Raw genomic sequence first — 13346 nt, forward strand, 5'->3', positions numbered from 1 at the left:
GGTGGCGGCGGCTTCGGTGGTGGTGATGATGGATGTGTGTATGTATGTATATAAAAGTGGTGAGGACGGAAATCCTTCAAAGGGATGTCAAAAATCCAATTCTGCCGGTACAGTCCAAGTAAAGAGTATATATAAAAATATATACATATAAATACAATTTGTAGAATCTATATTGGTTCCGTATCAACCTGGATTATGAATTAAAGTTCGTCTACACATAATTTTTCCTTTCCTTATACTTCATATGTATGTGTATATATATTAGCATGGAAAGCGGACGTTAAACGATGATGATGATGATGATGATATATATATATATATGCACACAGATTTTATTACTTCAATTTATTCCATTAATTTTATATGAATGTATCCACACATTCAACAACATTAATATCATAATTGTCTTTTCTTTGTTCATGGAGAGTTGTAGTTGGATGTCAGATTTGTAGCTTAAGGCCCAGGGGTTTGCATTGTATTACTGGTATATAGTGTGTATATAATATGTTCAGTATCAAGTATTGAAATGGCTGCGTGTATACTATTAGAAGAATTCTTACAGAGAAGGAGAATAAATTTAAGAACTTTATATTTACTACATAAAAATATATTTTATTCATTGGTTGTTGATGAAATATAATCAAAATGTAGAATTTAATTGAATGAAGTAATCTATGCAAGGAAGTTCAGAAATGTAGAAATAACAGCTAAGTGGTGGTTTTCAGTCATGTGGCATAGAGAAATAGATGGCCATAGCAACGACGTGTATGGCAGTAAGTCTAGTCGACTAAGAAGCGAAGAGCAGGGCAAGCAAGCTGTTTTTATTAATGGAACGCTAGACATTCTAGAAACTTCCAAGAGAAACACGAAGCTTATTGAATAATTAAGAATTACTTCTCAGGACGTAGAATCTTCCGAGAAACTTATTAAAGGGAGATTACTCTATAACATTTCTTGCAAGATAGATCATTCAACTATTTTAGCTACAGACCACAAGATTACTCTACTGGTATTGTGCTGACACGAACACTATCCCAATCTACCCATCTTATAATAGATACCATGAAGAATAACAATTTTGTGCTGAAGGTGGTGACTATTCTAAAAGTAATGAGTGTCCTGTTAGCTTACAGGGATGACTTGGAATCTGGAATGGGTTTCACTAGGTTGATGATTATCCAAGAGGTAATCCATAAAAAACGAATGTATTGAATGCCATTCTCGTGTTGTTGTTTTTATCTTCCTCTATCTGTGGTACCACAGGTAATCTGTTGTCTTACTTTTATACCAAATGTAGTGAGGTATTTTTTCAAAGTACAGGAGTTTGGATATGGACTCTTGTGGTTTGCAAAATGTTTTAACTTTTCTCAATGTTTCTGCTGTTACATGTCACAGGTGAGCAAAGTGTTAATATTCCTTTTCTCCAGTGTAATGGCTGCTTGACAATCCAATTCTTCATCGATCTACTCTGCTGATACAAATTCCTACAATCTTAAGTGGAGAAAGCTTATCCCATCTCTTTGAAATTCAAATAAACTCATTTGACCTCTAATAGGGGTCATTGACATCAGCCTGGGGCTATTACTGCTTACCTCAGAGTTCCAATAAAGAAACAAAACAATAGATTAAAAGTCAAATAATGTGGGGATTTGCTCACTAATTTTCAATGTCCCATCAATGCTTTTATTAACCCTTTCCTTAGAATCATTATTTTTACATGCCTTTTCCTCTCTGTTAGATTTGAATATCTCCCACCTGAGGTCAGGAGGTGGCTAAGGAGGCCTTACAGAGACAGACAAACAAAAAATTTTCTGACTGTTGATGTATCATCATATTTCTATTTTCCATGCTGGCATGGGTTGGATGATCTGACGAGCTGACAAGCCGGAGGGCTGCTCAGGTTCCTGTCGTTCATTTTGACATGGTTTCTATGGCTGGATACCCTTCCTAACACTTTACAGAGTGTATTGAGTGCTTTTTATGTGGTATCAGTACCTGCAGGGTTGTCACATAGCTTACAAGACAAGAAAATCTCAACTTAGAGAAGTGGCTGCGTCCCAGGTGAGAGGTTGGAGTATGATAGATAATCTGAATTTCATTGAGTCATTCTTTTGGTTTTTTTATGTTTTCCTTTTCGTATTTTTAGATGAACTGAAGGAAAAAAAATTATCGAAAAAAATGAAAACACAAGAAAAAACAAAAAAGAAAGCTACAGAAGAAAGAACCATTACAGAATCAGAAGAAAAATTGAATACAAATACCAAAAATAAAGAAAAAAATGATGGCAAAGGTTGTAGAATTAAAATATACTAAAATGATCTGTTGTTGCAGCCTTATATTCTTGCCGTTATTTTTGAGTAGGTTCAGCATTTCTTGGCTTGATTTTTGGTACAAATGCTATTGATCAAGCAAAGCAGTTTAATGATTTTTTTGCAATGGTCATTATAAACCTTGCTCTAAAATGTAATATTTAAAACTTGCAGTCTTCAAATTTAAAAATAGTGAGAAACTTTTTGTAAAAGATTTTAATACAACATGGAACAAATCTAAAAGTTTTGCTGAATCTCATTGTTTATTCCTTCTTTGGTATTTTTTTAACATTTGGTGTTGATTCGTTTTAGAATTTAATTTTTTTTATGTATTTTAGCTTGTTGCCATGATAATTATAAATTTGGTCATTTTGTAAACTGAACAGATGTTTTTTAAGAAGTCATTATTAACCTTGTCCAACCCATGCCAGCATGGACAACAGACGTTGAAAGATGATGATGATGATGTGTAGCAGACTAGTGCTCCTGTACAGACAATGATGATTTGATGGAGAGAGTGAGCTCATGTAATAGCACAAACATTTCATCATCATCATCATTTAACATCCGTTTTCCATGCTGGCATGGGTTGGACGGTTTGACTGAGGACTGGCAAGCCAGAAGGCTGCACCAGGCTCCAGTCTGATCTGTCAAAGTTTCTACAGTTGTATGCCCTTCCTAATGCCAACCACTCTGAGAGTGTAGTGGGTGCGTTTTAATGTGCCACCAGCACAGGGGCCCAGAGGGGGCTGGCATCAACCACATTTGGATGGTGCTTTTACGTGCCACTAGCACGGGAGCCAGTCAAGGCGGTGCTGGCATAGGCCAAATCATCTGTGCAGGTTCTTTAGCATGGAATTGCTGAATTGTCTTTCTTGGACTTAAAAGACTAACGAGAAGATTGACTTCTAATTAAGAAGTGGATGAGATAAAACTCTCTTGGATAAAAATGTGATCTGACAGTTCTGATACTCATGCAAAACAGTCCTAATTTGCTACAATATATGTCTAAACTCTTAGCACCATACGTCTGTATGAAAGGACTTTTCAAGGTGAATGCCACAGTATTTGGCGTTCCAGCAACACAGTCATGTTTATATATAGATATAAACACATATATATACCAGAGTAAGCACATAAATGTGAAACAAGGTGGAAGAAATAGTACTCGAATACCAGAGGTAGAGTAATATGCTTTATTAATAAAGATTCAAGGACATCAGAGTTTCACATTCCCATTTGTCGGACAGTTTTGGTTGAGATAAAACTCTCCTTGGATAAAAATGTTTTATCTCAACCAAAACTGTCCGATGAACAGGAACGTGAAACTCTGAATAACAGTTTTTGTGATGTCTTTGCAGCTTTATTAATAAAGTACAGTGATACCTCACAGTACGAGTTTAGTTCGTTCCCTGACTGAGCTTATCTTATGATTTACTTGTTTTACAAAACTTTCCCCGTTGAAATTAACTAAAATATAATTAATCTGTTCTAGCCTCCAAAAAACCACGTAAAAATAATTTTTTATGGGTTTTAAAACAGAAAAGGTGTAGTTACAAGTAAAATGACAATTATAAAAAAAAGAGAATTCAAAAGAAATATGTAAACTGGTTTTATTAACTGAATTACCTTAAAGATGGGACGATTTAAGTGCTCATACTGCGGATTTCCGCTTGTACTTCAAGACAAAAATTTGCACGAGTCTCGGCTCGTGCAGCAAATTACTCCTACTGTGGGGCAGTCATACTGTGAGGTTCTACTGTAATATATGTGTGTGTTAGTGTCTCCTCATCTTTATTTTGTGTGATTATTGTACATGAACATCACACGTGGTGTTGTTAATTTTCAATCCATCATGATGCATGTCCAGCCTCTGAGAAATATTGCTTTAATTAGGAAGACGTGAAGGCCAGCAACAGGAAGTGATTTTGGTTGTAGAAACTTGGCCTGAACTGAACCCTAACCCTAACCCTATTGAACATGTAAACCAATTCATTGTCAAAGGAAAATTTCAAAAGTCCAAAGTGAATGGTCAATTGCAGACCTCATTATAAAAAGGATTTCTGAGGGGAATCATTGAAAAGATTAAAATATTGCAGCATAGATTTTGAAATTTTGGTTATAGATGCAGGCATAGCTGTGTGGTGAGAAGTTTTCTTCCCAACCACATGGTTCCAGGATCAGTCCCACTGTGTGGCACCTTGCATAGGCATCTTCTTTTAAAGCCTCTGGACAGCCTAAGCCTTGTAAGTGGATTTGGTAGATGGAAACTGAAAGAAGCCTGTCATATGTATGTGTGTGTTTATGTTCCCCACCACTGGTTGACAACCGGTGTTGGTGTATTTATGTTCCCATAACTTAGCAGTTCAGCAAAAGGGACCGATAGAATAAATGCCAAGTTTTAGAAAAAAGAAATTAGTACTGGGCTTGATTCAACATGGCCACAGTCTAACGACTGAAACAAGTAAGAGAATAATTGATTTAAAAAAATATCTGAATACATTAAATAGTTTGCTTTTGGGGAAAAATGTACTTATTTGAAAAAATCAAACAGTTTTCAAATGTGTCATCATCATCGTCTTCATCATTTAATGTTTATTTTCCATGCTGGCATGGGTTGGACAAAAATCATGTTTCCATGCTGGGAATTGAACTCAGGTCACTTGGGTGAAAGCCAAATATCCTAACCCCGAGACCATATGCAATTGTATGTGTGTGAGCTATAATTATTTCTTTGTTTTCATTTTTGCAGGCCGGTCATATACTCTGACCATTGCTTTGCCCGGATCAATTTTGGATAATGCCCAGGCTTTCGTTCTTCGGACATATTTAGCTGGCCAGGTAGGACAAACCTATGAAATATAAAAATTAAATGGGAAAAAAAAGAAATATGATTTGTTTAGAAAGAAATTTTGGACTGAAGATTCTTTGAAAGACAATATTGTTGTTATTTCTTTTATCGTTTAAGTAAAAGATAAATGAAATAATTGTGGCCATGCTGGGGCATCTCCTTGAAGAATTTTTAGTAGAATGAATTGATCCCAGTATTTAATTTTTAATGCCTGGCACTTATTCTCCATAACAGCTAAGTTATGGAGATGTTAACACACAGACACCAGTTGTGAAGTGGACACACACACAGGCACATTTGCAACAAGTGTCTTTCAGTTTCTGTTTACCAAATCCACTCACAATGCTTTGGTCTGTAAGCAACAAAGGGTTTCTCCCTCTTAGTGAAGAGCAGCAGATTACATGATGCTTCTGTGTGAAGTGTAATATTGCATGTGGGTAAAACACAGCCATTAAAAGCAGAAACTTTGCAAAGGCAGGAAAGAAATTAGGCAAACTTGATCTGCTGGGAATGTAATCATCATTATTGTCATTGTATGTCTGCTTTCCATGCTGGCATGGATTGGACAGTTTGACGGGAGCCGCGCCAGATTCCATAGTCTATTTTCTACAGTTTGATGCTGTTCTTGCTGCCAGCCACTTTACAGAGTGTACTCGGTGCTGTTTTTTATATGACACCAACACCAGTGCTTTTCATATGGCACCAACACCAGTGCTTTTCATGTGGCACCAACACCAGTGCTTTTCATGTGGCACCAACACCAGTGCTTTTCATGTGGCACCAGCACACTATGAATAAAGACTCTGCTAGTTATGTACACTCAAAACTTGTAGAATTTGCTGTGATTTGCGCCATAGAATGTGCACCATTACCAGCATATGTTGTGCAACTCTTAAATATTTTCATATATGCTGTGTTGATTGCAGGTGGCTCGTGCAGCTGTGATCTTTAATGTTGATGAAATTGTTGTCTTTGATGAAAGAAAACGCAGTGACAGGTGAGTTTTATATTCTTAATTATTATTATTATTGTCAACTTAATCATTACTGTTATTATTTTGATAGTGGCTTGGTATATAAAAGCACCTGGCATTGACCATGTTTGGATGGTGCTTTTTACATGCCACCAGTATGGGAGCCAGACAGGGAGCACTGGCATCGACCATGTTCACAAGGTGCATTTTACATCATCATCGTTTAACGTCCATGCTGGCATGGGTTGGACGGTTTGACTGAGGACTGGCGAGCCAGATGGCTGCACCAGGCTCCAATCTGATCTGGAAAAGTTTCTACAGCTGGATGCTCTTCCTAACACCAACCATTCCAAGAGTGTAGTGGATGCTTTTACATGCCACCAGCATGAGGGCCAGTCAGGCGGTGCTGGCAACGACCATACTCAAAGGTATTTTTACGTGCCACCTGCACGGGAGCCAGTCTGGCGGCACTGGCAATGACCATGCTCAAATGTTGTTTTTTCACATACCACCAGCGCATGTGCCGGTAAGGTGATGCTGGCAACGATAAAAATATGGAACACTTCCTGAATTTGCGTGTCATCCTTGCGCAGGGGCCATGCTAATCTTCTCTGTATCGTTCCAATTTTGGTATATGTACTTCCACATTCTCAATAATGTTTGGAATTCAAAACTAAAAATTTTAATGTATTATTCTAATTCTATGGATTGTGGGTCAAGGTTCACTGAATTATGGTAGGAGAGGAAGAACCAAAAATGAAATCTTTGTTATTTCTAAGGATTGTGAATTAAAGTGAAAATCCACTTTAATTATATCCTGTGTGAACTGTGTGTTGGCAGATTGTTCAGCCCTTGCCCATGCTGGAGAGTTACACCAGGCTACAATTGTCTGTTTTGGCCTGTTTTCTATGACTGGCTGCCTTTCCTATGCCAACCACTTTACAGAGTGTACTGGGTACTTTTTATGTGGCACCACTACCAGACCTTTTTATGTGGCACCAGCACCAGGGCTTCATATATGTCACGGTTTGGGTGCTTTTCATGTGGCACCAGCACAGGTCTTTTTTACATACATGGAGATACCATAAATCCTCGAGTATAATCTGCACTTTTTTCCCCAAATTTAAAGGTCAAAATTTCTAGTGCGTACTATATACGAGGTTAAAAATGAAAAATATTTTCTAAGCAAAATTTTCTAAGTGATAAATATATAAAGGCAATTTACTTAATATTTATTTTTCACTGACGTTATTACTGTTATTTCTTTATTTTCAGCAAACAAAGTGCACAAAAAAGCTACACGTTTGCATTATGTTATATATATAATAATAATAAAGGACGTTACCATATATACGTTTACAAACCAAGGATGTTATATAGACCTCCTTGACTCAAGTTAGAGAAGGGGTGCGTATTATACACAAGGTTTAGGTTTTTCAGAGGTACAGCCCCCTAAAAATCCCCTGCGTATTATACTCAAGGGCGGACTATACTCGAGGATTTACGGTATATATATTACCTCACATTAGGTATACACCTTATGTTTCCACACTCTTTCATAGACACAGATATTGAAAATGCTTGATTCTTACTCTCTAAAAGCCTAGAATAATTTCCTTTCCTTTGCAACAAAGGCTTCTGGTCTGATTTTTCCAGCCCATACTACAGCAACTCTGCTTATGTGCATTCTGCTTTATTCTTAGAGATGCACCTGGAGGGTCTAAGGGAGATTCTAACCACCTCTTTGGTCGGCTCCTACAGTATCTGGAATGTCCACAGTATATTCGCAAACAGTTGTTTCCTAAACATAGTGATCTTCAATATGCAGGTGAGATGTTCCCATTTCTTTTATCGTTTTGTTTCGTATCCATTTTATCGATGCTTTTAAGGCATGTTGTGATGGGGTTTTTTTTTTGTGAATTTGGAGATTTATATACTGGTGAAGCAATTGTTGTTGGTGTTGTTGTTATAGCTTGCAGTCTTCCTTAATTGGAGTCCAAGCTTGGCTGTGAGGTTAACAAGTTTCCTGTGTAACCACAGGATTCTAGTTTCAATCAAACTCTGCAGTACCTCGGACAAATGCCTTCTGTCTTAGTCTTCGGGTTCTGATCTGATTTGGCAAAGTTTTTACGGCTGGATGCCTTTCCTAACGCCAACCACTCTGAGAGTGTAATGGGTGTTTTTTATGTGCCACCAGCTCAATACAATGGCAGTAATTTAAATACAAGCTTTCGACTTAATGCAGAGTGCAACATGTGTCATTGTTTCTACCTTCTCTCTTTATTATTTTTCAGGTGTCTTAAATCCTGTCGCCTCTCCACATCATATGTCTGTTAATGAAGAGAGTATATATCGAGAGGGTCTAGTTCTTAGTAAATCTTCGAAACCTAGCGGAGGTAGTCTGGTGGATGTGGGTCTGAAGAAGGTAATGTTTAGCATCTGTTATTTCTATTTTAACATATGAGACATTTTTGTGAGGAGAAAATATCTTTTGAAAGCTGTGTCATATCTGTTTTACAACTGACTGCTGTACCTGAAAGGAATAAATGAAATTTGCCAAATGCTTTACCCAGGGGCTTAACAGAAGGCCTATAGTAAGATTTGAACAGACTATCTTAGGATTCGTAGTTCAGCTCCTTACCTTCACAAGCCTTATGCACTAGATCAGATTTTCTACAATGTTTATTTTTGTCAGTGTTTTGGGTGCAAAACCAACTGCACTCAAATTTTGTGTGTCCATCAGTATATGTACCAGTAATATGCTGGTAACAAATCAAGTGACATTATCTTGAATAAAATGTACATTTAGTTTTCATTGTTCAGTTAAGGAATACCTGTTTCAAGCTTAATGTGTATTGCTGACATAATGAATGGTTATTGGTAGCATAATGACCCTCTATAACGATCCTTGATTGGATTATCCTCACCATCATTTGATATCCCTTTTTCTTTAGCATGGTTTCTACAGCTGGATGCCTTTCCTAATGCCAACCACTTCACAGAGTCTGTTGGGTGCTTTTTTTCATGTTATTAGTATTGATGAAGTCACTAAGTACCTGTGAGACAAGACTCCCCAACTCACTGGGGTGTAGTATTGAGGGATATGAAAGTAAGATAAAGGGACAGGAGCAGGTGTCCCTTCATGGCTTTAAAGAGAGAGAGAGAGATGGATGTGAGGGTAAGGTACAAACAGAACAGGATAAAGGGACAGAAAAAGTGGATGGATGGGGTAAATGTGCTGGAGTGAGAAGTGTAACAGATGATGAGGGATGAACTCTGAAGCTAGATTTTTTCAGAAAATCATTCTTTCTTTTTCAGAAGGTTCTTGTAGACCAAACCATTCCCAGTGGACAGCGTGTAACTGTAAAATTAAATACGTTACGTTCCAGTGAGTATATATAATATACCAGTAATATACCAGTAAATGGATATAATTCCACTTAGGCTCGTGCTCAGTAGCTATTGTTGTTATTCTCATTGTGCTACTGAGAACCACAAAAGAGGAGTTAAGTTCCTGGTAAGCTTAATCCAGGACTGGGTTTCAATTCTTGATGAAGAAAAGAAAAAAATCCAATTTTCTTAGCTTCTCTTGTTTATTTTTGAAAAAAGCATAAGACAGCCAAATGTCTCCGATGTTGTTACTGATATTCACAGAAAATATATGGTTGTCAAAGCTTCATATTTCTCGTTCTCTACAATCTCAGAGTATGGATAGCATTTGGCAGAAATGAACTGAATATTGGGTCATCTCATAAATAATGCGTTTATGCTTTTATTTTTCAAAATTTAAATAAACAAAGTTATTTTTTAATCTAAAATATACTGTCCTTCATTTTCTACAATACTCTTCCCTCTATCTGGTAGACTTGAAAGGCCCCCCCCTATTCCAAAATTTACTTGTCTGTGATGAAAAATACTCCTCCAGTACTGTTCTGACCTCGTCAGCAGAATTCATATTTTTTCCGTCCAAATGATTTTGAAGACTGCGGAATAAATGATAATCAGATGGGGTAATGTCCCGCAAATATGGTGGGTACGGCATCGTTTCCCATTCAAACTACTCCAGCCTTTGGAATGTCATCCTCGCTGTATGTGGCCGAGCATTATCTCGATGGAAGAACACCTTTCGTCTTCAAACCAAAAATAATTGTTTTTCTTGTTGCGCTGGTGTCGATGAATAGTTGAATGACCAAATCCAAGCTTCTCTGCTTGTTCCTCAACAGTTATGATGGGATTTTGTTCCTCCAGGGTTTGCAGGATGTCCTTGTTGAGCTCTGCGGATCTTTCAGGGCAAGTCTTGTCTTCTAGACTGTTGTTTCCGGTTCGGAATTTCTGGAGCCCCTGTTAACACTGGCTTACACTTCATGTCTGATCCCCATATACTGCATTAGTATTCCTCACACTTTCTGTTGCATTGTTGTCTTTATTGAACTCATAAAGCAAAATATGCTGAATATGTTCCTTTGTCACTTCTATTATAGCTTTGAAAAAAAATACCTATTAAAATTGAACTGCACTCTCCAGAATTTGCAGTAAGAATACGCACAAGGTAAAATTACTACCTGCTTTTATAGCAAGTTGATGCAGGTAGTTTATCCCGTCCCCCTCCGACTTTTAGTTGATGCAAATGAAAAAAAACTGCATTATTTATGGGATGATCCAATACGTTACTGTTTTTGTTGATTTTAGCTTTTGTTTATAATTGATAGTTTGAGGATCGATAATATAATGGAGGTTCAAAGCAGAATGGTTATCAGCCTTCCGTTCTGTTAAATAAATAACCATCGTTATCGTTGTCTCTGTTTCGCTCTGGTTCTCAACCATTCTTTTCCCTGTGGACCCTTTGATTTCTACTTTTCTTTGGATGGACCCTCGTAGCCATTCAACATTAAAAAATTCCTATTACAGGTAGCGAACCTCTTATCCAGCAACCTTGGGACCAGAGGTCATCCAGATTTCTGGATTTCTGGACACAAGCTAAATATATACCAAAAATATAAAATAAACAAAAAGAAAAAATAAGGAACAAGTTAATACGTTTCTGAAGCAGGGTCTGTTTGATTTGGCGTTGTGTGATGCAAACACCGTGGAAACCAAAACAAAATGGCTGTGTGGTGAATTACTACAGTCCATGGAATTCAAAGCTAGCCAGTTTAAAGAATAGCCAGATTTCTGGATTTCGGATAAGAGGTTTTGGTATCTGTATTATGTTTCTATACTCTTTTACTTGTTTCAGTCATTTGACTGTGGCCATGCTGGTGCACCACCTTTAGTCAAAAAAATCGACCCCAGGACTTATTCTTTGTAAGCCTAGTACTTATTTTATTGGGTTCTTTTGCCGAACCACTAAGTTACAAGGACGTAAACACCCCCACCCAAGTTCATAGGGACCCTAGTTGAGTCCCAATGGTTTAGTTCCTGACTCAAGTGAATACCTTGTCGTATTTAATTCTGCCCCTTTATGTTCTTTATTGAAATGCTGTTGGAATTGAATTAAAAGGATAGCATTTTATTTATCTGGGGTTGATAAAATAAAGGGCCACTCAACTGATGGGGCGAGTAATGGCTTTGGGTCCAAGTCGGACATTATTGTTGTTATCTTTGAGAACAGGTAAATGACTAAAGTATACTGGAGGCGCTCTTAAGCATCCGAATTTCAAAATTTTGCTGTTATCAGTTGCTGTACAAGCTACGTTTTGCTTTTGTTCAACGAAGATTAATAAAGTACATACCAGTGATATACTAAGTCAATTCAATGAACTATAGTCTCTTATGTCCGAAATAGGGTTTACTGTTAGAAACTTTCTTATTGCCTGTCACTTGGTCGCGAAGAGAAAAAAGTAGAACGTGTTTATGCTTGACGGGCGAACCGGAGCAAGCAGAGTTATCTACCTTGCCCAGCTACACAACTATAAACGCTTGTATTGGCTGAAACATCCAACCAGACGTGTACTCGTCGTCAAGCATCTACCATATTCTGAACGCTTTGCATCCCTGGGCATGGACACATCAAAGCTCTGATGTCTGGCAACAGTCTTGGCAGACACCCACAAGATTGTCCATAATCTTTCCAACAACAACCTTGGCCACCCTTTTGAATTCCATATAACTAACGCTTGTGGACAGGTTTACAGAATCAAGAAGCAACACAGCACCCATGACTTTCAGGAACATTTTCAGAATTTCTAAAGCACGGAATAAACTACCCCCAACAGTTGTTAGCTATTGCTTCTTGAAATTTATGAACACTATGCCTGATGTTCACCCCACTTTTTATTTTTAAATGACTCATTCACTGTTCCCTTTCTGTGCATTATTCTCTGTACTGTCCAATGCCCTTTTTGGCTACTTTTACTGATGACTAGTCCTTCACCTGAGCACTGTATACAATAAATTCATTCTTATTATTCTTACAAAAAGTGGTGAGTTGGCAGAATCGTTAGCACACCGGGCGAAATGCTTAGCAGTATTTTGTCTGTCTTGAGGTTCTGAGTTGAAATTCTGCCAAGGTTGACTTTGCCTTTCATCTTTTGGGGGTCGATAAATTAAGTACTAGTGCCTTGTACCTTTAGTAGAAAGGATTGTTATTATTATTATTATTCATCGTTTAACGTTCATTTTCCATGCTAGTATGGGTTGGATGGTTTGATTGGGGTCTGGAAAGCCAGGAGGCTCCAGTCTGATCTGGCAATTTTTCTACAGCTGGATGCCCTTCTTAACGCCAACCACTCCGAGAGTGTAGGGGGTGCTTTTTATGTGACGCTAGCACAGGAGCCAGAGAGGGCTGGCAGCGACCACGATCAGATGGTGCTTTTTACGTGCCACTGGCATGGGAGCCAGTCAAGGCGGTGCTGGCATTGGCCACATTCGGATGGTGCTTTTTATGTGCCACCAGCGCAGAAGCCAGTCGGGGCAAGGGGGCTAGCATCGACCATGTTCAGATGTTGCTTTTTACTTGCCACCGGCACGGGGACCACAACTACAATCTCCATTTGATTGTGATTTGATTTGATTTTGATGTTGATGTACTTGACTCAATAGGTCTCCTCAAGTACGGCATGTCGCCCTACGATCCAAGGTACTTTTTGAGTGGGATGGTTATATTAAGGATTATTATTATCCTTACAAGATTTCCATTGCTAGATGTAATTTGTTGCAACACTATAACACAGTGCCAGGAAAGATACTTTGGAGTGATTCCCCCCCCCCCCCC

The 13346-nt window shown here is 38.0% G+C and overlaps 1 protein-coding gene and 1 non-coding gene across 4 annotated transcripts in view; one reads left to right on the forward strand and one right to left on the reverse strand.

The window, feature by feature from the left end:
- LOC106884240 (putative methyltransferase C9orf114 homolog) overlaps nt 1-13346 on the forward strand; it is a 22056-nt gene that overhangs the window by 4283 nt on the left and 4427 nt on the right. For all 3 annotated transcript variants that reach the window (XM_014935504.2, XM_052975378.1, XM_052975385.1), the window contains 6 exons: nt 2147-2290; nt 5062-5150; nt 6087-6157; nt 7837-7961; nt 8428-8558; nt 9452-9521. In XM_014935504.2, coding sequence (XP_014790990.1) covers nt 2147-2290; nt 5062-5150; nt 6087-6157; nt 7837-7961; nt 8428-8558; nt 9452-9521 — 630 coding nt within the window. The remainder of the gene's footprint in view (nt 1-2146; nt 2291-5061; nt 5151-6086; nt 6158-7836; nt 7962-8427; nt 8559-9451; nt 9522-13346) is intronic.
- Nucleotides 6682-6790, reverse strand: LOC128247152 (U6 spliceosomal RNA). The gene has a single exon (XR_008263565.1). It is a non-coding gene; the product is annotated as a U6 spliceosomal RNA (small nuclear RNA).

The sequence above is a fragment of the Octopus bimaculoides genome, chromosome 2 (genome assembly GCF_001194135.2).
Source record: "Octopus bimaculoides isolate UCB-OBI-ISO-001 chromosome 2, ASM119413v2, whole genome shotgun sequence".
NCBI classification, from domain to species: Eukaryota; Metazoa; Mollusca; class Cephalopoda; order Octopoda; family Octopodidae; genus Octopus; species Octopus bimaculoides.